The 23929-nt window shown below is 47.1% G+C and overlaps 1 protein-coding gene and 1 long non-coding RNA gene across 4 annotated transcripts; both read left to right on the top strand.

Moving 5' to 3' along the window:
- Positions 1–2057: 2057 nt before the first annotated feature.
- Positions 2058–4660, top strand: LOC140697543 (uncharacterized). 2 transcript variants are annotated; one of them, XR_012074683.1, is made up of 3 exons: positions 2058–2154; positions 2474–2552; positions 4439–4660. It is a non-coding gene; the product is annotated as an uncharacterized lncRNA (long non-coding RNA). The 2 variants fall into 2 exon arrangements; XR_012074684.1 differs by lacking the exon at positions 4439–4660 and having other exon boundaries at positions 2474–2658.
- A 5169-nt stretch (positions 4661–9829) lies between these two features.
- LEP (leptin) lies at positions 9830–22616 on the top strand. Of its 2 annotated transcripts, none has more exons than XM_015237572.3 (3): positions 9830–9948; positions 17953–18124; positions 19860–22616. In XM_015237572.3, the coding sequence occupies exons 1-3, from the start codon at positions 9902–9904 to the stop codon at positions 20214–20216; spliced, it is 576 nt and encodes a 191-aa protein (XP_015093058.2). In that variant the 5' UTR covers positions 9830–9901; the 3' UTR covers positions 20217–22616. The 2 variants fall into 2 exon arrangements, with proteins under 2 accessions (XP_015093058.2, XP_006202320.2); XM_006202258.4 differs by having other exon boundaries at positions 19857–22616.
- The last annotated feature ends 1313 nt before the right edge of the window (positions 22617–23929 follow it).

The raw sequence follows: 23929 nt of genomic DNA, 5'->3' as shown, positions 1-23929 counted from the left end.
ATGTACATGTCAAAGGCAGTGAGATGCCAGGAGCTTTGATCTAAAAATGTGCGATGAGGATGTGCAGGGGCTGTGAGTCAGGGTGGAGTTTGTCATGTCAGTTCAACAAATATTTACAGGTCACTGGGCTGTGTGGGAGGGTGCAGAGATGAACAGACATGTTCCTGCTCTTTGAGAGCTCACTCTAGCGGCACAGACAAACCAGCAGTGTGGACAAACCTGGGGTTCCTTCAAAAGCTACAAGTGGGTTTTTGAGCAGAAGAGTGTCCTTCCTGGGCTCTTCCTCTTTGAGGCACCTCACCGGCCTGTACAGAGTTACGTACATGGTCCCACCAGTTCTCACCAGGTCACCTGCTCTCCAAGGGGCAGAGACATCTCCCAGCTACACTCTACTTTCTGCCAGTGTGCTTGTCCCAGCCACTGTCCTTCAGCCTTAGGGGAATTTCAAAGGTGCTTGGTGGCATCTTCCCAGATTCCTGCAAGTGGTATAGCTGGGCCTTCTCAGGCCCATTGGTGGGAGAGCCACTGCTGGGGGGTCTTACCTGTGGAACCCTTGCAGTAGGCATCCAGGGCCTTAAAATATGCACACCTGTTGACCCAGCTTTTAGAAATGATCTTAAAGAAGTAAGCATGAAGATTTGAAAGATTTATCTACAAGATTATACATGAGAGCATTGTTTATGAGAAAAATAAAATCTTGAAAACAGTCTAAATTTTCAACCATAGGAGATTGGTTAAATAATTTATGGCATAGTAATACAATGCCAGCATTATAAATTACACCATGGAAGAATATCTAATAATGTGAAAAGAAAGTTGAAGACAACTGAAAATATCACATTGTAAAAACGATGCTACTATGATTCTATTTATGATAGAAAAAAGTATATATATACACACACATCTATAGAGACACAAGGAAGAGAGAAGAGCGATTCATAAAAAATTTAAAACATTAGTGATTTCAGGATAGTGAATTATAGGAAATTTAAGGTGTCTTCTATGAATGTTGTCTGTAAGAAATGTTCATTGCTTGTATAATCAAAATAAAACATACTCTATTTCTTAAAGTGACATCTCCCCAGGCACTGGGCAATGTCTCTCATCTGAGATATGCCCAGGCAGGAGCTGGGTGCTGGGTTCTGGGTGCTGGGAACCACACTGCTTGGGAAAAGGCCTGGCCCAGGAGGGTCCTCCAGAGCCCAGCCAGGCAGGGGCCATGCAGCAACCCCACTTGTGCAACGTGCTGCAAAAGAAATGCTTTTGGCAGCCTTGCCTCAGCCCTGGACGAACAGATCTTCCCATTCTTTGGCCCCATTACAGGGCATGATGGGACAAACCAGGACACTCAGGCCCAATGGTTGCATAAAAGCAGGAGGGATGGATTTTTCTGGTCAATGCGTTCCACTCCACCGAGCAGGCACATTTCAACTCCTTCCGCTCCTCAACTGCTCAGCCCAGACAAGCCAGGTGCCTTCCTCAGAGAGCCTTCCAGATGAACCCCACCATGCAGAGTTCTCTGAGTGCCCCTGCTCTAATTAATAGTTAACATTTGTGTACTATATAGCACAGGGAGCTATATTCAATTTTTTGTGATAAGCTACAATGGAAAAGAATCTGAAAAAATATATATGTATGTATGTATGTATATGTATAACTGAATGGCTTTGCTGTACACTTGAAACTAACACTGTAAATTAACTACACTTCAATAAAAAATAAAATTAAAAAAATTATCATTAATACCTGTAGAGTGGCTGCCAAGTGCTTTTCTTGTAACAAACCAAATCACCCTCACAAAAACCCTTTGAGGTGGCACTGTAATGCTCTCACTACAAAGGAGTGACTAGAGTCAGAGAGAGTAAGTAACTCACTTTAAAGTCACAGGCTAACAAACGGCAGGGCTAGGACTCAAACTCAGGCAGTGTGGCCCGAGGGCCAGCCCTCAGGGACACCATGCCATACAGCTTCTCTGGCAGACAATTGATGTCACAGTCATGTTTCCATGGTGATTTTGGGTTGTTCCCAGATTTTTCCTGGAAGACTAAACTCCTCATGAGGGTCACTGAGAAGGTGCTATATCCCCAGCGCTGTGACTATTCTAATGCAGGAGGAGTGGGTGCCACCTACCGAGCAAGCTTCTAGCTGCTACAGGTGGGTCTCCAGGGATTATGCAAGTAGTCTGGTAAAACAGCTTTAGGGACAAAATTGGGCTGGTGACTTGGGAAGCCGGAGGATGTGTTAGATCCCAGCCTTCTGTAGGATTAAAGGCTTCTTGCTACTTCTCCACAGCATCTTCAGGCTGAAATGCCTGTTCAGCCCCGGGTACCTGGGGAGGGCCCAGCTCGACACAAAATCATGGCCCAAGTCCTTCCACTCCAGTGGGGAAGAGAGATTAGGATAGAGAAAGAGCATGCAGCCCAGAGGGTGAGCCTGTTGGGGATGACCTCTTGACTGTTATTTCTTTCTTCAGAGTTTCCAGGCTGGATTCCAACCCAGCATGTAAGAAGCCATTACCGAGTCTGGACAAATCAGCACGACCATATTAACAGGTCCTGCAGTAGGATTAAGGATGACTATTTTCATGATTTTGCTTCTTTGCATTTTCTAATTTTCTGCAAGAATGTGATTATTTGGGCAATTAAATAATTAAAGGGAGGGGAAGTCACTATTCTTGCTCTGTTCATTGCAGGGCTCTTTCCCCCAACCTTGTGGAGACAGCTGAGCTCCAGCTGCCCTCTCTATTTCATATGGCTCCCTGAGAGCTTCTTCTGTCCTTCACACCAGCAAATCCCCTTCTCCATCCTCTTCTTTCACACCCTCCACCACACACTAATCTATTCAAAACCTAGCAGATTACAGAGCGTTTCACAGGTTTTTGCCTGCTGCTCCCCAAGACCCTGATTTCATAAGAAGTCATGTTTCCTGTCTTTGAAGAAGATGCCTAGAATCACACCTCCATCCTTGGCCCCTCACCTGGACTTCAGCCCCGGTGAACTGCTGGATGTCTGCAACCAGATGTTCTCAACAACCACAATCATAACCAGCATCTTAGTCCCACCCTTCTTGCTTCCCTCCACATCCAGTCACCTCCCCAGCTTCTTTGTCTCTACCAGTGGCAGCATCATTGAGTTCCAGGCAGGAATGTTTATGGAACCATGACTGCACTTTCTTCCTAGGATTGATTTTTCCTTCAGAATGTCTCTTGGGTCTTCTCTTCCCCTGTCTCCTCACTAGTGCTCTTGGACCAAGGCTGAGGTCCAGGACTAAATCTTATCACATCTTCAGGATCTAGCATAGTGTCCAGCACTTAGTGTGCTCTCAGTGTATGCTTTCCTGGTTGAATGAATGAATAAACAAATGGGTGAAAAAATAACCTTTTATAATTTGTCTCTTTGGTTTCACTTTTTTCCCTGCAATCCTTTCTATACTTCTCTGCCAGTTGAATCTCCCCAAATGGTGACTTTACCATGTGAATCCTCTCTGTTGCCTCTTATGGCTCCCACTCTTTGTCAAGGCCCTTCAGAATCCAGCCCCTCTTTCCCTTTCTTTGCAACGAATTTGTTCTATTTCTCCCCCTGAGGCTCCTCTCCAGCTGTGAGCCCATGGAAGACAGTGGACTCCCTAGTGAGCTGTCAGTCCATCTGGGGCACTGCTGGGCTGCCTGGCTCCCTGGCCCTGCTCTGCTTTGTGAGGCTGCAGTCTTCACCTCAGCAATCAGAGTTATATCATCACGAGGTCACTGTTGTATGTAGTCAGGGTTTAGTCCTTGGTTATTTACTGAGGGCCCACTATGTGCCAGACACTGCTAAAAACATTTGCTCAAAGCTACGCTTAACAGTTTCTAGAGCCCTTATGTGTATGAGGCCCTGGGCTAGGACTGGGCAGACCCAGTCCTGATTCTCATGGAACTTACATTCTCATGATGGAGAAAAAAAAACACTGACAAATTGGTAATTCATTGATAGATCAATTATAGTTTTTGATTGGTACTGTATAGAAAGAAACATGGCGCTCTGACAGATAATAATGGGAAGGACATCAGTCATTAGCAGAAAAAACTCAGACCACTCATGCATCTGCTAGGCATTTATCGAGCACTTACAATACATTAGGCGCTGTGGCAGGGCTGGCAACAGTGAGGTGGGTAAGATATGATCTTTGTCCTTGCGGAGTTCACCCCGAGAAGCCATGTCCATAGCAGAAGAACCAATCCAGTCCACCCACACTTACTCCACAAATATTTAATATACGGAAATAATAGACCCATTGTTTGATTGAATTATCCTGCTGCCTTTTTAGTCCAATCTACAGGCCCATGTAGACTCCCTGTCAGTGTAGGTGGAAAGGCATATTTCACACAAGAGAAGGGGTTTGGGATTGCCTAAAATCCGAACAGAGACTTAACCTCTGTCTGCCTTTCTTCTCCCTCAACCAGGCACCACCAGTTGCTTGGCAAACACTGGGCTCTGTGAGGCCACCTCCAGACCCTGCGCACCCACGTGAGCCAGAAGTTCGGGGCTGACCTCAGTGCAGAACCACTGGGCCCACGTCAGCAGAGAACTGTGGCAGCTAATGATGTCACGTGCTGGACACTTCCCTTGATCACTTTGAATCTCAGGCTCTCATCCATAACAGGATGGGAAGGAAGACACTCTATCTCTTCCTGTGAGTTCCTGTCAATCAAATGAGATCGTAAAAGTGCTTTGAAAAAGAAAAAGCAAGATTCATATCGAAAGTCCTAGACTCATCTTTTTTTAAATTGTAAAGGTTGTCAAGGTTCAAACAAAAAGATTTTTAAGTTTTGTTATTTAATAATAAAATAAAGTCTGTTAGAAATTTGATAATACACCATAACTGAGTGTAGCAAGCACTGTTTGCTGTGTACTGAACACCCATTTCTCTGCTCCTTCTTCCAAGCTCACAGAGCCCCAGTTCTTTCAGGTAAGAATAGAGCTTCCCATCATCTACCTTGATCTACCCCAGTCTCGAGGTGGAGGGAACTTACGATTAGTCTAAGTCAGCCTTGGCAATCACATTCAGTTTTGCCAGTGATTGGTCTCAGGGTGGATCTACATCCTAGTTCTGGTCAATGAGAAATAAGGGAAAATGTGACTTACCTCGCCTAACTTGAAACAAAATTTCAAGAGGAGAAAACCTTTTGCCTTGGCTCTCCCCTTCCCACTGGACACTGATGTGAGGACATGATGCCTGAAGGGGTAGCATCCGTCTTGCAACCATGAAGCAATAAGCCCAAGGACACAATGGAAGAATAGAAGAGCAGAAGGCGTAGGATTCTTGATGACGTCACTGACTACTGCACCTGCCCTCCTCCAGCCTTCTGGTTTTAAGAGGTAATGACGAAATGACATTAATGCCTAAGCCAATGTTACTTGTAGCCAGTTGCATATGTAAATCAGTGTAATGTCTAAGGAATGTCACTTGGCGATGTATTTCTATTTTGAATGCACATGCACTTTGACTCAACAATTCTATTCTTCAGAAGTTCTCCCACAGATATACTCACACTGTGCTCAAATAAGTACATTGGAATATATTCATTACAACATTATGTACGTAACAATATGGTTCGATTGCTCGCGGTGCACCTGTAAAATGAAATCTACATTGCTGGCTTTAAAAAGATAGGCACAGGTCTGTGTCTGTGTATTGATAGGGAATTGTATTCTAGATATTTTAAGTGAAAGAAGTGAGATTAATAATGGTTGAAAATGGACAGTGGTACATGGAGATTTTTAATGCCAGTTTTCCTTATAAATGTATTGTGGAGATTTGAAATTTTCCCAAATAAAAAAATTTAAAACCAAGGGGCAGAAACAGCAGTGTGAATAATATGACATTATTTGTGTGGATTTTTTTTTGAGGAAATAGATATATGAAGGACTGAAGAAGTATATCCATGGGAGGACAGACGAGACATAGTTACTTCTAGGGGGAAAGGGAGGACTGGACAGAGACTGAGTGTTCATATCTCTTTGTCCTTTTTGAAATTAAAAAAAAATAACATTTTATTATACAATACTATTTTATGTTAAAATAAAATAATTTATTAATCAACCAAATGCAAAAACTAGGCAGATGATGGATAGACAGGCAGACAGACAGGCAGTCTACAAGCTCGCATTGTGGTCTCAGGTGCTGCTTGATGTTCAGGCAGCAGCTCTGGTCCCAGTCTAATCTGTGACCCCTAAAAAAGCTGATGCTGAGACAAGTAAGCTGAGGCTGCCAGGAACCCTGCTTTAAGTTAAGTCTCTACTTAGAAACATGTGACAAAGATGTTGGGGGTAAGAAAAACTTGGTTATAGTGGGTGCTACAACATATATATGAAAAACAACACAAAAGAGCATTTCCATGGGAAGTAAAAGATTTTTTAAAAAATATAATTTCATTGTAGACACTTTTTTTAAAGCAAAAAAGCACCAAAAAGAGATTAAAAGTCATTCTGATCCCACTCCCAGTAGTTACAACGTATATTTTGGTATAAATGGGTGTGTGTTGGCATGTGTGTGATCAGAAAACACATATTTTGTAATCTGATTCTTTCCAGCTCACAAAATATAATTATCTTTCCTACATCATTAAATATTATGTTATGGCATAATTTTTAATGTGTGCATATTGCTTTTCTGCAGTTTTAAATCATCTTAAATCAATTTCTTACACTGAACATTTGGTTGGTTTTCCACCTCTTTAGTGGCAGTATAATTATAAATTATGGTCAATGCTAACAGTTTCTGACTTCCACTAATATATAGCTTCATTTCCTTCCTTTCTATCTTCCTTCAATAAATAGTTATTAAGTGTAAAACCACCAGGCTCAAACAAAGCAATTATAAAAGATATTTTTTAGATATTTGGGGAAATTCAAATGCAGACTAGCTCATGATGTTAAAGAATTACTGTTGTGTGATAATGGTCTTGTTATTAGCTGGAAATGCTTCCTTATTTTTTAGAGAGATATATTGAAGTATTTAAGGATGAAACTTCATGATGTTTATAATTTGTTTTAAAATATTTTAGCCAAAACATTAATGAAGCAAAAATGAAAAAATATCTGTTAAACTTAAGTTTGCAATTTTCATTTAATAATATATCTTAAACTTCATTTTTTACCTAATTTTTATAGCTCCTATTTATTATTTTTATTATTTTTTTTAATGAAGGTACTGGGGATTGAACCTAGGACCTTGAGCATGCTAAGCACACACTCTACTGCTGAGCTATACTCTCCCCCACTAAAAATATATCTTAAAAATGAAATACTTTGTGCAAGGCACTGGACTATCAACTGGGAATATGGTAAACAAAGCAGACCCTTGCCATCCTGGCAGAGCACACAGACTTTGAGGAGCATCTTCCTGTTAGGAAGTTTCCAATGCAATATGACTATGAGCCTGCTTTTTTTTATCCTCTCCACACCATCATCACTGCAGGTGTGTTTTCCCAAGTTTAAAAAAATCTACCCTCCCAGTGGCCTTAAGTCCAAAGCAATCCCCTAACTGTGGTGCACTAATATCACATGTCAAAAGTCAGCTATGTGGTGCATGGTGTCCCTGGGATTCAGTTCAGCAAACTTTTCCTGGGCACCCACGTGTGCCAGGGCATGTGAAGGTACTAGTGGATGGCCTGCATCATTAAAAAGTCCACAAACAGTAAATGCTGGAGAGGGTGTGGAGAAAAGGGAACCTTCCTACACTGTTGGTGGGAATATAATTTGGTGCAGCCACTATGGAAAACCATATGAAGAGTCCTTAAAAAATTAAAAATAGACTTACCCTATGATCTATGATCCAGCAATCCCACTCTTGGGCATATATCCAGAAAAGATGAAAACTCTAATTTGAAAAGATACACACACCCCAGTGTTCACAGAAGCACTCACTATTTACTATAGTCAAGACACGCAAGCAACCTAAATGTCCATCGACAGATGATTGGATAAAGAAGTTGTGGTATCTATATACAATGGAGTACTACTCAGTCATAAAAAAGAATGAAATAATGCCATTTGCAGCAACTGTGGATAGACCTAGAGATTATTATACTAAGTGAAGTAAGTCAAAGACAAATATCATACATCACTTATATATGGAATCTAAAAAAATGACACAAATGAACTTACTTACAAAACAGAAACAGACTCACAGCATTGAAAACAAACTTACGGTTACCAAAGAAGAAGGAGGGAAGGGATAAATTAGGAGCTTGGGATTAGCAGATACAAATTACTATATATAAAACAGATAAACAACAAGGTCCTACTGTATAGCACAGGGACCTATATTCAATAGCTTGTAATAACCTATAATGAAAAAGAATATATATATATGTATAGCAATTATTATGCTATTCACCAGAAACAAACACAAAACTGTAAATTAACTATACTTCAATTGAAAAAAAAATGGATAGCCTGCTATGCCCCTGCCCTCCACTTACAACCTAGGAGTGTGCATGGTATGTGTCACTCAAGCCAGCAGGAGGGAGGGGAGTTGGCTGGAAGGGTGATGGAGACAAACTTCTTCAACGGGGGAGAGACAGACCTCAGTGAAATGGGGAGATTCCGCTTGGAAAAGGAATGAATAGTCCCATGTGCCCACCCAGGCCTGGTGAGAATAAGGACCCAGATAAGCCAGGGGTTGGCAAACTTTCTATCTAAAGGACCAGACAGTAATCATCTTAGGCTTTGCAGGCCAAGAGGCAACATCAGGGACATCATGCAGGCATAAGGGAGAGAATTTTCCAATTTTGGAGGAGGGGACAGAATTCAAAATTTTATTTATGGACCCTGAAATGTAAATTTCATGTAATTTTCACAAGTCAGAGCTATTATTCTTTTGATTTTTTTCCAAATATTTAAAATTGCAGAAACCATTCTTAGCTCTTGGGCCATGCTAGGCTGGTTTCAGGGTTTGGCCCGCCCTCATAGTTTGCCAACCCCTACCTAACAGGAGGGGCTAGTTATTCACTGAATGGTTTGTTTCTGGAGCTGCTCTTTGCTGTGGGGAGCAGAACCGGCCTGATCTAGCTGTCGACACCTGGGTTCCTGGTCCATCTCTACACCTGACCAGCTGGGGGTTCTGAGGGAAGATTTAGCCTCTCGGGACCTCACTTCCCTCGTTCCTGAAGCCCGAGGATACTATCACCCTACTCACAGGCTGTGGTGAGGAAAATATCGTCTGGGACACTCCTCTTTGTAACAGGAAATACTGGGTTGAGGATGGACCCTGGGTGCATCCAGTCTCATCCCAAAAGGTCGCAGAGTCCAGTTCTGCCCAAATCCCTCCGGAGCCGGCACACTTGGTGTAGCCTTGAAGCAGACTCCCCGTAACTAGGGTACGCTTGTCTCTCAGGGGTGCCAACCCGAGCGACCCGCCCTGGGTCTTGGAACTGGCTTCTCGGCAAGCCAGAGCAGGGGTGGGGTGAGAGCAGCCCCGCCATTCCGATGGGACGCCGGGGCACGGGAGGGTCGCTCCCGCCAAGCCCGGGCTTCCTTGGTGCGCAGGGCCCGTCGGGTCCCGCCGCCCAGAGCATCACTCGCCAGCAAGGGCGCGGTCCGAGCCCACACCGGCCAGCTCCAGCTCGGAGGAACCCGGCACTATCACCCTGTCCCCTGCGGCCGTTCCCCGAGGCCCAAAAGGCCGATTCTGGCGCCACCTCGAGGATTTCTCGCGCCTGCCGGCCGACCCCAACACTTCAGGCGGTACCCGAGGGCGCGCGCGAGGCTCCTGGCGCAGCGGAGTCCCTCCCTCGAGGCCTCGGCCCCCGACGCTGCCCCGCCGAACCGGGCGGGGCGGGAGCTGGCGCTCCGGGTGCGCCAGGGCCTGCCTGGCAGTTGCGCAAGTTGCGCTCCGGCGGCTATAAGAGGGGCGGGCAGGCATGGAGCCCCGGAGGAATCGAGGAATCGCGGCTCCAGCAACTGCGAGGTAAGTCCCGGGCGCTCTCCTTTCTCCTTCTTCGCCTGTCTTTCTTGGCAAGCCACCCTACCCTACCCTGGACCCCGGGGAAACTGAGGCAGGCGAAGGGTCAGGGAAGATGGCTTGCTTCTGGATCGTGGTAGCTTTGCACCAGAGTTCTGACCCGAAGGAAGGCGGCTGGGAGCCGGGGAGGGTAGGATTTGGGGCTGGGCTGTGCCCATGCCCTCGGGGCAGGAATCTGCCTTCAGAGCCAGCCAGGGCCCCAGGAGACTCCCAGAGCCGCCAGCCCTGCCACTGAGATGCTTTGGAAATTGCCTTGAGCACTCCCCCAAAGATCAGGGTACCCCGCCTCCATCTGCAGGGTACGTGCGTTGAGTTTCTGAGAAGTATGAGTTCTGAGGGTATATGCTCTGAGTTTCTGAGGAGGAGCCTTCCTCTGCGGATGAGAAATCAGGCATCATTTTCCAGCAGGGGTCGTGACTTTTGAATGAGAGGGGCCCTATAAATCCCAGGCCTAGGTCAGGGGTGAGGGAGTAGAGGTGGGAAGAAAAACTGTCAGGAAGAACCCAACTCTCCCAGGGAAATGACGCCGGGTCGCACAGCATCTGACCTCAAAGCCGTGAAAATTGTCTTCTACGCTATGGATAAAACGGGGTTTCCCTGGGGCGACAGAACAGCGGGTTATGGGAAAGACCTGGTAATCCCATGTTTCTCACTGTTACCACTTGTCTAGCAAAAACGGACAAGTGCACTCTGTTGGCAGGTGGGCCCCAGGTGAGACGAACCAGGCCCATCTTCTCTCCTGGCTTGATTTAGATTTCATTGTGCTTGAGTTACTTTACACTCCAGTTTCTATAACTTAAAGATATGGCACTTTGGAAAAGTGAATCCTTAAATACTGTTCGAGCCGAGTGACACAGTGGCCTGGTTGTCATTTGAGAATAGCAGCTTTGGAGCCAACCAGAAGGTGATCTGCAGGGGAGGTGGGGCAGAGGGCAAAGGCTTGAAGGCACCACCCCAGGAGCACCAGCAGGATGACTCCCCTTCGTAGGCACTAACCTCTGTCCACCCTTTTATGTTTGTCTGGTAGAGTTCTGAGGTGGGCAGTGGGACTGGGACTAGTGGGAGAGAGGGAGTCCAGTCTCTTCCCCACCAGGATGGTGTGCAGAACCAGATTCACTCTCATTCTAACACCCTCATAAACAGGAGGGTCTTGCTGATCATTTCTCTCCTTCAAGCAGAGGGAGAAGGCAAGAGAAAAGCCGTGGATGTGATTTGGTTCTTTCCTTTTCCAGAAGTTGAGGACATTGGGTTGAGGGGAACGTTTCCATATTGGCCAAAGGAGTGTCCTTCTCATATTTTGTACATCTTATGCCCAAAATAACTCTTCTTGGTATTTGGGGGAAATATTTTCCTCCCTCTCTGTTCCAGGAAATGGCTCCAAGAGCCAAGGACAGAGCCAGGGAGCTTGCAGTGAATTCTTGCCCGTCAGCCTCAGGCGGATGCCGCTCGTGTCTGAGTGGCCCATGCAGGGTGCAAGGTGGCCGCTTGGGAGAGCTCTCTTCACGGAACCTGGTCATTGTCCGCGCTCTAGCCTAGCTGCCACCTAGGGGAACATGGTGGTCAGTGGGGATCAGGGGAGAGAAGGGCTCCAGGGAGGTGGAGTCTTTGTGGGTGTGTGCATCCTCAAATAGCATGCATGTAAGTTAAAGGAAAACCAAACCAAATTCTCCTGCAATCAGTCAGTCAGGAGATCCTGTCCCCAACAGCAGTAGGAGTCTAGTGGCGGCAGCTCCCGTGTGGCCTGCCAGCCAAGAGCTTTGAAATACTTTTCTGTCCACACAATTGTCTCAGATAAGTAGAAAGAGAGGTTGTTTCTGCTTAAAAACAGCACACCTGATGCCTGGGCCCCCAGAATCCTTCGCACTTACTCCATGTGTGAAAACAAATGTGCCTTCTTCTCAGCAAACTGCATTTTACAGTCTTTCCTGCCTCAGTTTGTCAGCTCTCTGGAACTGAATCTGTGCACACTTTGAGTTTGTACTCTGGGGTCCCCCAGGCTGGGGGTGCAAAGGAAGATGGAGGAAGCCACAGGGAAGACAGGAGGGGCAGAGGAGAGGTCTCAGAAGGGCTGGAGGCCCAGAGCACAGCAGCAGGAGCCAGCCTGATGAATGGGACCAAGACAGGGAGCACCTGGGACAAGAGTCAAGATGGAGCAGAATTCAGGAAGCTGAAGGGAATCAGGGCCCACGTGGTACTAGGGGACACCTATCAGGTACAGGAAGCCAACCAACATCCCAGGAAAAGAAGACACATTTCCTGTCTTCATTAAGAAAGTTTCTTAGGAATTCCTGCTAGGCAAAAGTGAACCCTAGGATGTGACTTTAAAATGGGGGCAAGTGAACCATTGTAGAGTTAGGTAATGAATGCCTGGATAAACAACGAAGACCAGGGATGGGAAATATTTTATTTGTTCATTCATCATATATTTAATGAGCACCTGCTCAGTGCCAGGCCCTTGGGAGATGCTGGAACAATTGGCATATCCACCACTCCTGCTCCCAGCAGACATCACGAATTGATCACAGCACCTTCTTTCTCTGAGGCTGGATGGAGCTTCAGGTTCCCCTCCACTCAGTGCTCCAGGGAGCCTCTAAACACTGATCAGTTGATACAGAAATTGAAACCTATTTGTTATCCCTGGTAAGATCAGATCTGAGGGTAGTTTCCAACGAGCAGGAAGACTATAACCCCCAAAGTCCACATTCTTGCCACCAGTTAAGTATGTTAACATGATTGCTCAAACAAGGCTCTCGACTGTAAATAAAAGAAAACCACTCATGCTAGTTCAGTGTTTTTCAGCTATGTTGCAACCAACTTTTAAAAAGCAGAATGGAGACTCTCAAGGGTGCATCACGCATAATAAGGGTGAATTTCATTTCTTGACACTTCTGTCCCTTACATGTGTGTATCTGTATGTCTCCTGGATGAAAAAAAATGTATTCAGAAAGTTGAAAGCTACTTAAGTGAGTAGTATATTTGTTCTTTGTTTGCTTGTTTTTTTCTTCTTCTTTTTTTCTTTTGGAGGGGAATTAGGTTTGTTTGTTTGTTTGTTTGTTTTAATGGAGGTGCTGGGGATTGAAAACCCAGGGCATTGTACATGCTAGGCCTACCTTCTACCACTGAGCTATACCCTCCCCCTGTGAGTAGTATATTTGGAAGCATATCTCACACTGGAGGCTAAGGACAAGGATAGCCCAGAGCCAACAAGGTCAGGAGCCAGAAGGAAGGTCATTGCCTGACCATTGACCATAACCCACCTCTCAGTGACTGGATAGACCCTGGTCTCTCTTAGCTACTCCATGTACATGATGCCAACCGTGGCTACCTTTGCACTTCTAAGTCCTCAACAGAGACAAACTGAACTCTTTGAAGCCCTATTTTAAATTCCTGGGAGAGACACTAATTAACCCAATCAGAAGTTGGAGGAAAAGGGGACAAGGAAAAGGAGAAAAGAGTATTCTGGTTCTTTTGCCCACTACTGCTCATGCAAACATATAGCCTCCAGGGTGTGTGTGTGTGTGTGTGTGTGTGTCCTGAGCTAGGGCAGATCACCCACAAGGTCCCTACCACACATGGAATCAAGCCCAGGACATTCTAGCTCTCCAGCTTCACATACTACCCTTCTACCACATTGAATTCTCTTACACCCATCATGGTTTTCCCCAACTCCACATTGTCCCCTTGGCCTGGAATACCCTGCTTGCTGTCTTCCACCTGGGGAACTCTTGTCCTTCAGATCTCTGTGCTAAGCTGTCCTCACCCCTCCACCAGAGTCACCCCCTTTCCCTATGCCCCTCTGGTTCAATGTTTCTTTCCTTATAACTTTCACCAGGTTGTGTTAAAATGAGTTGTTTAAGCTTGTATCTGTTCCACTGGATTCTGAGTAACTTGAAGGACCAGGATCCAATCCAGCCTTCTCTGTCTCTGTTCATCTTGTGTCCTTTCCTCATCCCCAAATCCCTTCCAACTTGGAGTCAGGGAGGAAGGAAGGAAGGAAGGCTGAGAGGGAAGAATGGGAGGGAGCCCGCAGGAAGAATTTCTACAGGGAGAGCGAGGGCTTAGACTATCCAAAGCTCTTTCCTCAAAATTAACGGCAAATACCGCATTACCCGAATTTAATTCACACTAGCATATCAAAGATGACTGAGAGAGGAATATAAAAACCTGATGGCTGGGAAAGAGAAGAAAGAGAGGAGAGTGTCCCGGGCCCCTTGTGAACCTCTGGTACTTTCAACCAGGAGACGAAGAGGGGTGTGGAAGGCTCAGAGCCAGAGGCCTCCACCGCAAAGGTCTCTGTGACTCAGAGCGCTACAACCCACACACAGTTCTGCTGAACTTTAGAGCTCCTAATTTTACACACGACTCCCTCCTGAGTTACCCAAGCCTTCCTCTCTCTTTAAATGTTCTTCCTTGCATTGCACTCAGTTAGATAAATTCTTCAATCAGTTATTTAAGAGCACAGTTTTGTTCTTTACTTTTATTTTTAACAAATAGTATATGTAGGTAGTTGACGATGTCAGATGCTGCGGCTTACTCCTGGGGCTTCCTGGGAGAACCACCAGCCTTCAGCCCCATCCATCCTCACTCCTGATTCCCACTGTCCTGTAATTGCAGGTCTCCTTCATCTCTGTCCCTGGCCCACAGTGGGCGATCAATACATGTTAGTTGTCACCCATCAAATAGATACTGAGTAACTATTATGCGTCAGGTGCTGCGCTCAGTGAAGTTGTAGTTCCTGCCTCAGATTACCCCTCCCCTCCCCAGACCCTAAACCCTGCTCTTACCAGCCATTCCCCTCCACCCCAAAATCTCAGGCCACAACCAGATCCCACCCAGATACTGACACTGGGGTAAACCAAGAAAGACTTGATGTTTGATCAAGCCTGATGTCTGATGCTTGTGTCCAAGTGTAAAATGAATTAGCATTAATTTTGGCTGCATTTAGCAAAGACCCAAAATAACAGTGGCTTAACCAAGACACAGATTATGTCTCTCACTGCCTTAGCACAAGTTCAGAGATAGGCAGTCCACGCCAGTCTGGCATCTCGGCTCCAGGAAGTCCTAAGGGACCTGGCCTCCTCCAGCTCTCTACTCCGCTCTCAGCTCTCAGCTCTCTACTCTATTCATACAGTGAGGTTTTCATCCTCATGATCCAAGAGGCACTAGTACGCCGGCTACCACATCCACAATTCAGGCATCGGGATGGAGGAAGGGATGGAAAGGAAGGGGCAAAGGCACACAGCACGAGAACTGCCACGTGGCGTGTCTGCTTCTATTCAGTTGGTCAGAATTTTGTTGCACGGCCATACCTAGTTGCGAGAAGCTGGGAAATACAGTCGTTATTCTGGGTGGCACTACAAGTTCTGTCTGCAGCCCCGCAGGGAGCCCCCCTAAACCTGGCCTCTCCTCTTAGACATACTCAGCAGCAGCTCTTCAATTCCACCTTCCAAGGAACTGCGATTTATTTCAGCATCCACTGAAGCATATTATCAGTGGTGATAAAGAGGGCTAGTAAAACTGCTTTTCCACTCAGGTATTACATACAGGGTGGCCATTATGTGAGAGCGACTATGACCAGAGTTAATCTGGTAGTAAATTCTCTTCAGAAGGAGGGTGTCATTAACACACGAATCCTGGGAAAGGTTACCATTCAATCTTGTGCCGCTGGAGGAGGACCCAGAAATACCAGACACGCTGTTGAGATGGCCCAGGGGAGGCAATGGGCCAAGTGCCAGATTCAGGGTTGGCTACAGGTAGTGTTACCCGAGCATTTCAAGACCTGCCAAATAATGACACAATTCCAAAGGATCTGACATTTACACCCCCTGCCCCCACCCCGCCTTAGACACACACACACACACACAGCCACACACAGATGGGCAGGGGGTTTAGAGGTTCATCTCAGTTACCCTTTGGGCCATGCAGTGTTATTTGTTCCATTTTACTGATGGAAACCGATGCTTTAGAGAATTAAATATCGTGCCCAGAGACACACAGCTAATAAGGACAGGGCCTTCTTATGAAGCTTTGGGGCCCGACCACTGTGCTCCCACTTCTGCTGGGGTTTCACGGAAACACTGGGGGATTAGCACTGTTTAACTCCACTCCCCAAACATTTGGTGGACATATTTACTATTAAAAGTATTAACTTTTCAGGAGAGAAAATAAGCACAAAACTATGTGAAGTGCCCCCTCCCTAGTTACTTAGTATTTTTCATACATGAAGTTGACGCAGGGGTACAGTCTTGTAGCTTCATCCTAGAGCAGGGTGTTTGTTCCTGAATGCCGGAGTCCCAGGAGCTGCCCTTGGTTGGGCATTGGATGGCTTGTAATCTGGGCTTTCCCTTAAAGGCTGGAAAAACTGGTGGGGTAGGGGAGAAAGCGCCCAACCTTTCTGGGTAAGGCAGCTCTGGCCGTGACTCCTGGCTTTGCCGCTTACCTATTTGACTTTGGACAAGTTAATGCATCTTCTTGAGCATCATTTTCCCCCTGCTATAAAATTCACATTAAAAAAAAATACCTTTGGGGAGTGGGTATAGCTCAGTGGTAGAGCATGTACTTAGCATGCATGAGGTCCTGGGTTCAATCCCCAGTCTCTCCATTTAAAAAAAATTAAATGAAATTCTTAAAAATAAAGAATTAATTAATTTTTTAAAAACCATACCTTTGATCAAGCACTATAAATAATATAGAAAGAGACTGCATGTTTCTATTATATTGCCAGAATATGAATTATACTGTTACTGTCACCTATGGACTGAAAATGCATTACCTGTTTTTATCAGGACCCAGATGAGGCAGAACACAAAAAATCAGGGATGAACTTTTTTGCCATCTCTAGAACCTTCATGCTAATATTTACTACTCTTGCTCGTTATTTCAGGCTCACCCACACATACTTAGCACAGGTCATTGGCCATAGACTCACATACACTTAACTTTATTACCTTTTGCCTCGTGTATCTCATTAAAACTTTGCTGCTTAATCAAGGATCTGCACAGTATTCATGTTAGAATTCATGGTTCCAGGACTTTGGAAGTTTCAGACATTCTGGATGAATGTGTTACATTCTTTCCTGCCTCCACGCCATTGCATCAGCTGCTTTCTTGGCCACTTCTGGCAACCACTTTATATTCTTACTGACCCCTAGTTGACCTTTAATACCCAGCTCAGCCGACACCTCTCCCGTGATATCTTATCCTTCTTGCAAAGCTCTTTCTTCCTGTATTGGAGTGAACTATTTACCTGTTTACCTCTCCTATGAAACTGTAAGCGTCTTGAGAGTAGGGGAATTCCGTTGTTCACTGCGGCATCCTTGGTGTCCGGCACTGCATCTGATGTACTGGACCTTCCTTAAGTGCCGGTTGGATTCAGGCTCCCAGTGGGAGAGAAGGGAAGTAATAAAGCCAGTGATAAATGCCACTGTGGAGGTATTAGCTGGCTGCAGTGAGAGAGTAATGGAGAGGACAGTAACATAATCTCTAATAACAGGGTAGTAATAGAGTACACATCACGACACCTTTAAAGCTCTTTCACACACATTATCTAATTTGATCCTTGTAAAAGCCTGGAGATAGGTATATTGCAGGGGATGAAGGGGGAGTTTTTAGTGCTTCTGTGAGATGCCTGAAGTCATTCAGCTCGTAAATGGCTGGATTCAAATCAGACCTTAGAACCCTGTCCATGTGCTCATGCCCTGGCGTACTCCTCTGCGGTCTCCAGCTCACCTCACTGTGGTTTTCTTGATCTGGCTGTGCCTGTCCTCAAGGGAGTGCATTTTATTAATGTATTTCTAGATAATGAATTGTCTTTGACTCTGGGGAGATGATAGCCACAGCAGAAAGCCAATCTCGTTTCTATCCGCATCCGATAATGTGGTTGGTAACGGGGCGTATGGGTGTTCTCCGAGATCCCAGTGACACGCTCTATGTCATTCCTTCTGTTTTCAGGCCCCAGCAGCCCATCCCGGGAAGGAAAATGCGCTGTGGACCCCTCTGCCGATTCCTGTGGCTTTGGCCCTATCTGTCCTATGTTGAAGCCGTGCCCATCCAAAAAGTTCAGGATGACACCAAAACCCTCATCAAGACGATCGTCACCAGGATCAACGACATTTCACACACGGTAGGGAGGGCCTGGGAGACCAGGTAGGAGTGGCCGGCCTGTGGGGACGCCGGACTTCAGAGGTTGGCTGAGGCCATGCAGCCATACACAGTGCTGTGGTGGCCTCGATGCCCTGCCACGTGTCCACGCACGGACAGCTGCCTCTGCTCTCCCCTCCCCACGGCCCCCACTCCCTTCCTCCCCTTCTGCCCTGACTGGAATCCTAGTGCCCAGGACCAGAAGGAGACGTAAAGGTCCTGTGTTCCCTGGGGAGGTGACCAGGCCCCCCAGGAGCATCTCCTCTGGGTCTCCATCCCATCTCTAAAACGTGCTAATCATTGGGCATTCTTCGTGGTTGGAGCTGAACTCTGACCCCATGAAGCTTCTCATGACCACGAGGTCTGCCTGTCAGGCCGCCTAGAAAAAAATCTGTCTTCTTTCACATACAGCCCTCTGTGTACTTGCAAACAGCTGTCAATGTCCCCTGGGTCTTTTCTGTGGGGACCACTTCCCAGATGAGTTCTATAATTAGAATTAGGAAGACTAAGTGTGAATACTCACCCTTCTGTTCTCTGTCTGTAAAATCTTTTTTTTTCCAACAATGAAAGTTTTTTTTTTAAGTTTTGTTTTGGGGGGGAGGCAAGGGAGGTAATTAGGTTTATTTGTTTTTAGAGGAGGTAGTAGGGATTGAACCCAGGACCTCATTCATGCAAAGCATATGCTGTAGCTCTTTGAGCTATACCCTCCCCACTCTGTCTGTAAAATCTTAAGCCAGTTAAGTTCCTCAATTTCTTTAAACCATGGTTTCCTCCTCTAGGTAATGGGACAATCTTATAGTCTTTACAAGGTCGTTATGAGATTAAATCAGATAAAGCATGTGACCCATCGCCCCCATACACCCCCCTGCAGAACCAGAACAGAGTGTGTGTCCTCTTCAAAGGTTTTCAGTTGTGACTTTTGATATCCCCCAGCCTTAAGTTTACTTATTGACCTGCACTGAGCAATCTGGAGACTTCATCTCCTGGCCACTGTGCATTTCTGACCGTGGCCTTGGGCACCTGGGGAGAAGTTCGGTGGCTGGAAGCTGGGACAGTTCAGAATTAGATGGAGTCTTGGGCATTTCATAGAGAAAAATCTGTATGTCTCCTTGCTTTCAAAATAGTCATTTGACAAGCTGCACATGATGGATCCAGAGTGTGCCAGCCTGTGTGGTGCAGGGAGTGCTGTGGGCCGGGGGCAGGGGGAGAGTCTCTCCTGGTAACCGAGTTATTAGAGCAGAGGAGTGAGGTGGGGCATCGCTGGGGGTATGGTCTTGATCTTTAAGGGGGTGGGATTTCATGGAGAACCTGACTGGGAGGAAGGAGTCTGCTGTGGAAGGAAGGGAATGAGAATCACTGGGAATGGGGACCTTATGGAGGACCTCAAGGGCTGGGAAGAGGCTCAACTTAGTAAGAAGTAGGGATTCATGGCTGGTTCTATAGCAGAGGCATCTGGAGAAGGGAATAACTTGCAAAGGAGGGTCTAAAGTGGTGGGCAGGGTGGTTTGGGAAGGGTAGGAAGACAGAAGTCCAGGAGACCAACCCGCAGGCTTGGCAGCCACCTGGGCACAAGAAGTAAGGGCTTAGGCAGGATGATGTGGAAGGGAGAAAGGAGGTACCAAAGGAATGAACCTCTATGCTTGTGGGAAAGGCCAGGGTTTGCGGAGCTGATGTCTCCCCCGCTGAGCAGTTGCTCTCCCCTTCCTCCTGCACAGCAGTTGGTCTCCTCCAAGCAGAGGGTCACTGGTTTGGACTTCATCCCTGGGCTCCACCCTGTCTTGAGTTTATCCAAGATGGACCAGACCTTGGCGATCTACCAACAGATCCTCACCAGTCTGCCTTCCAGAAATGTGATCCAAATATCTAATGACCTGGAGAACCTGCGGGACCTTCTCCACCTGCTGGCTTCCTCCAAGAGCTGCCCCTTGCCCCAGGCCAGGGCCCTCGAGACCTTGGAGAGCCTGGGCAGCGTCCTGGAAGCCTCCCTCTACTCCACGGAGGTGGTGGCCCTGAGCAGGCTGCAAGGATCCCTGCAGGACATGCTGCAGCAGCTGGACCTCAGCCTTGGGTGCTGAAGCCTTGAAGGCCTCCCTTCCCAAAGTCAAGGGAAGAATCCTGAGCTTCCAGGTGTCTCCAGGAGAAGAGAGCCTGTGTGGACACCCTTTATGCAAGCCTGCGGGCCATTTTTCTCTCACTACTCTAAGCCACTCTTCCAAAGGCAGAAGACTCCAAGGCACGAAACCAAAGGTATAAATACATGGTTCCATGCCCCCTGGGAAGGGGTGCCCATCCAGCAGCAGCGGACTAGATCTGGGGTTTTCACAGAAGTCTTCCTCCCTGTTCCATCTCTCTCTCACTGCATGCTTCAGCGTGACCCTGGGTGATTTCAGGAGGCGGGCCACGGAGCTTTTTCGGACGATCAAGCAAGTTTCCATCTGAGAATTCCGGGGAGCACCATGAAGGCTACGCTGCATGCACAGCTGGATACTCCCAGGCAACATGAGTTGAAAGCGCCTATTTATTTACCATGCATTTTATTTATGGATTTGAAGCAAAACACCCGCTTTTCCAGGTTCTTTGGGGTCAGCCAGGGCTAGAGATGCTCCTAGGTGCTGTTTCCAATCTCATCCATGAGCCTGATCTAGGCAAACCCATTTTGAGTGACTTGAGGGCCCTCAAGTTAGTTCTTTAGTGACTGGCTTTGTTTCTGCTGTGACTGACTTTCAATTACAGTGTTTGCAATGGCATTGCCCTAAACAGATCTCGAAGGGCCAGGATGTTTTCAAAAGAAGATGAATTTTGTCAAGTGTAATATATAGCTGTGTGCACTCGGAGGTGGGGAATGCGTTGAGGGAAGGGGAAGGATCCAGAATGAATTTTTTGAAGAACATTTGTGTGATGGGTTCTTTGGATGGGGTGACGTCATTTCCCCATCTTCGTGGTTTTCATGAATAAGAGACGATCTCTTCAGGGGGGTTCTGGGGTTTTGCTGGTGCCTGGTGCCCGTGGAGGGAGTGGGGACGAGGCTGAAGCCGAAGACTTTAGGGCAGCGGGGAGCTCTGGCCTTCTCCGACTGCTGGAGAGTGGTCTTTCTTATCAGGAAGTGAGGATCCCGCATTGGAGATAGTGATCCCCAGAGTTGAGATCCTTGGTGTGGTGCTCTGAATGGTCCAGGCTGATCCCACACTGAGTTTATAACATAGCAGTGTCCCTGTTTGGCATTTGCATACTCGCCAAAAGCAGGGTCATTTTTCCCATCCGTGTGGGAAGGATTTGTATTCCAGTGGGAGGCTGAAATCTGTAGGTGGTCTGTGGGCTTTAAAAGATGGTTCCAAGACCTGGGTCAGCACTGGATCAGTGAGTCCCAGGTCTCCACGACTGGTTTCCAGGAGTACCCGCTCTTGCTAGAGGTCACGTTCAGTAGTACAAACAAGGAGGCTTGAGTTTCCCACCATCCTGCTGCTGTGACGCAGCCATCACACCACAGGAGGTGAATCTGTCCAAGGAAATTTGAATCTAAGCAATCAATTTGAAGACTGAGCGCCTATTGTGCTCAGTCCTGACTGGTGCTATGGGCTAGAGAAGCTCACCGAATAAATATTAAAATGCAGTCCTGCCCTCAGGGACCTTGCATTCCAGATGATAAAACCCCACTCTGGGGCATGCAAAGGCGGCATTTCACCATGGCAACGGAACAGCTGAAATTCAGTATGGTCCTCAGCAGGTGGGAAATGCTGAGCTGAGGAAGGCAGTGCCCAGAGGGCCCCAGGCTAACACTGCTTGGACTTAGTAGCATTTTTCTTTTTCAGGGCACGTCAGCATCTATTACTGTGAAGCCACGTTCCTTTGAAGAAGGATAGCTGAGAATTTAAAAAACCTAAGACCGTAACAGCAGAAAGGTGACAGGATCAGCACTAGAAACAGGTCCTCTGACCCTAGAGTGTCCCTGGAGCCAAGTAATGCTCTCTGGGGATGCTAATAGGGGTGGGCAGGGAGACTTGGGGTGCTTGCTGGAAGAGAGGAATTTTGAGGCCGATTTAGCAGGAAATGAGGGAAGTGAATTGCCCGGGGGGAGGAGGCTGATTCTTTGAAGCTTTGGTGCTGAGACACCAAGGTGATGGGGCAAGAAGGCAGTTACAAAGAAAGGCAGAGAAAGGAAAGATGGGAGGGAAAAGGACACGTTGAAGAGCCCGTCTGGGGCAAAGAAGTTTGCTATCGAAAGAGTTAAGAGTCTAAAGTTCTAGAGCAAAGACTCATGGGATGGCAGAGTTGGACCTGCTCTGGAAAAAAATATGTCCTGATAATCACAGCCACTCAGGCTGGGATTTTTGTGAGTCTTTTGCTCACAAAACCTGGCACTATGGCTCATTCCTGGAGTGTGAAACTTCCAAAATGGAAATGATTGTCTTTTCTTGTAACTTGAAATAATTTTTTTCGGTCCCAAAAAATCCAAATAAATTACCTTTGCCCCCTGGTCTTTGTTTCCTGTCGCCTTTTGTGGTGGGGCTGAGGAAGGGCTGCTTGTGTGTGACAGGGCATGGCCCGGCTGGCCTCCGTCCATCACTGGGGTCAGCCCTGCCCAGGCTTGGCCACAGCCGGCCGCCAGTTATTCAGGCTAAAGGATTCCCCCAAAGCTCAGAGCACATTCTGCACCAGCGTCAGGGTGGGTCTGCAAATCAGCCTTGAGAAGCACCAAGTACCAAATTATTTTTTTAAAAAACCCCAAACTGAAAAAGAACAATCACAACAGAACCACAAATAAACAAAAACATGAGCCTGGTAACAGATCAGGTGCACAGACTCGAAATGACAAGACTTTTCTTGTTGCAGGCACAGAGCACAGACCCTTACAGTGCATTTAGGACCTGAGAGTTTCAACGCAAGCCAAGCCCCAGGGAGGACTTGGTGAGAGGGGGAGGCTGGAGCATCATAAGCAGTGACTTCCATGGGTGATTTCAAGGGCCCCCTCCCCTCAAAAAGTTGCTGATCGCTCTGGAGCATTTAGTGAGATAATGACCTGGCACCGTGTCTAGTTCACGGTAGATTTAAGTGAATCTCCTTCTCCTCACATCACAATTAGCAGCAGGCTTGAAATGTGAGTGATCCAGGACCAGGGAGCACATAAGTGCAAACTCCCCTCCAGTAGAAATGACAGTTGTCCATCCTTTCCTGCAAGCTAGCTTAGGTGGGAGAGGGGAGGGGGCAGCGAGCTCCTGAAGGAGGCGGGCCACAGAAGGGGGCCCTTCAGACGCGGCTGGAGCAGCCTAAGTGGGTCACTTGGCACCGCGGGGAAGCGTCTGGCCTCTGTACCAGTCAAGACTCCTTTAGCAAGTGACAGAAACCCCAGGCAAATCAACTTAAATGAAAAAGAGAAATTTTTGGCCCATGTTGCTGAGAAGTCCAGGCCACGGTCCATCTCTTACAACACTTTTCTCTCAGTCTTCCCCAGGGACCTGGAAGGTGCTGGTGCCATGACTCGCCCCAGTCCCTGCCCGCCTACACGCCTACCCGCCTACCCGCCTACCCGCCTGAGGTGGGGAATAGGAGCTGGGACTGGCTGAGCTTTCTTGTTTCTGAGCAGATGCAGCCTGAGAAGACCCCGTCCACCTCCACCCAGTGGCTCGGGAAGCCAGCCCACAGGAGGAGGGGTCTCGGGGCTGAGACCTGAAGACGACATTCCCTCCTCTGTGATGTGACCCCCAGGGTCAGAGTGCAAGGAAGGGCCTGTTCTTCAAGCTGTCTTTCCAGATCTCTTTCATCTGCGGGCATTCTGCCTCACTCCCCTGAG

Source organism: Vicugna pacos, chromosome 7 (assembly GCF_048564905.1).
Source record: "Vicugna pacos chromosome 7, VicPac4, whole genome shotgun sequence".
Classification (NCBI taxonomy): Eukaryota; Metazoa; Chordata; class Mammalia; order Artiodactyla; family Camelidae; genus Vicugna; species Vicugna pacos.
The sequence above is the reverse complement of the archived record's forward strand: the minus strand, read 5'-3'. Positions and strand labels throughout refer to the sequence as shown.

Excerpts from the sequence above, each read along its gene's own strand:
- LEP (XM_006202258.4), top strand. The coding sequence starts at position 9,902 with ATGGAGCCCCGGAGGAATCGAGGAATCGCGGCTCCAGCAACTGCGAG. Across the intron at positions 9,949-17,952 it reads GCGGCTCCAGCAACTGCGAG|GCCCCAGCAGCCCATCCCGG; the intron begins GTAAGTCCCGGG and ends TTCTGTTTTCAG. Across the intron at positions 18,125-19,856 it reads TCAACGACATTTCACACACG|CAGTTGGTCTCCTCCAAGCA; the intron begins GTAGGGAGGGCC and ends CCTCCTGCACAG.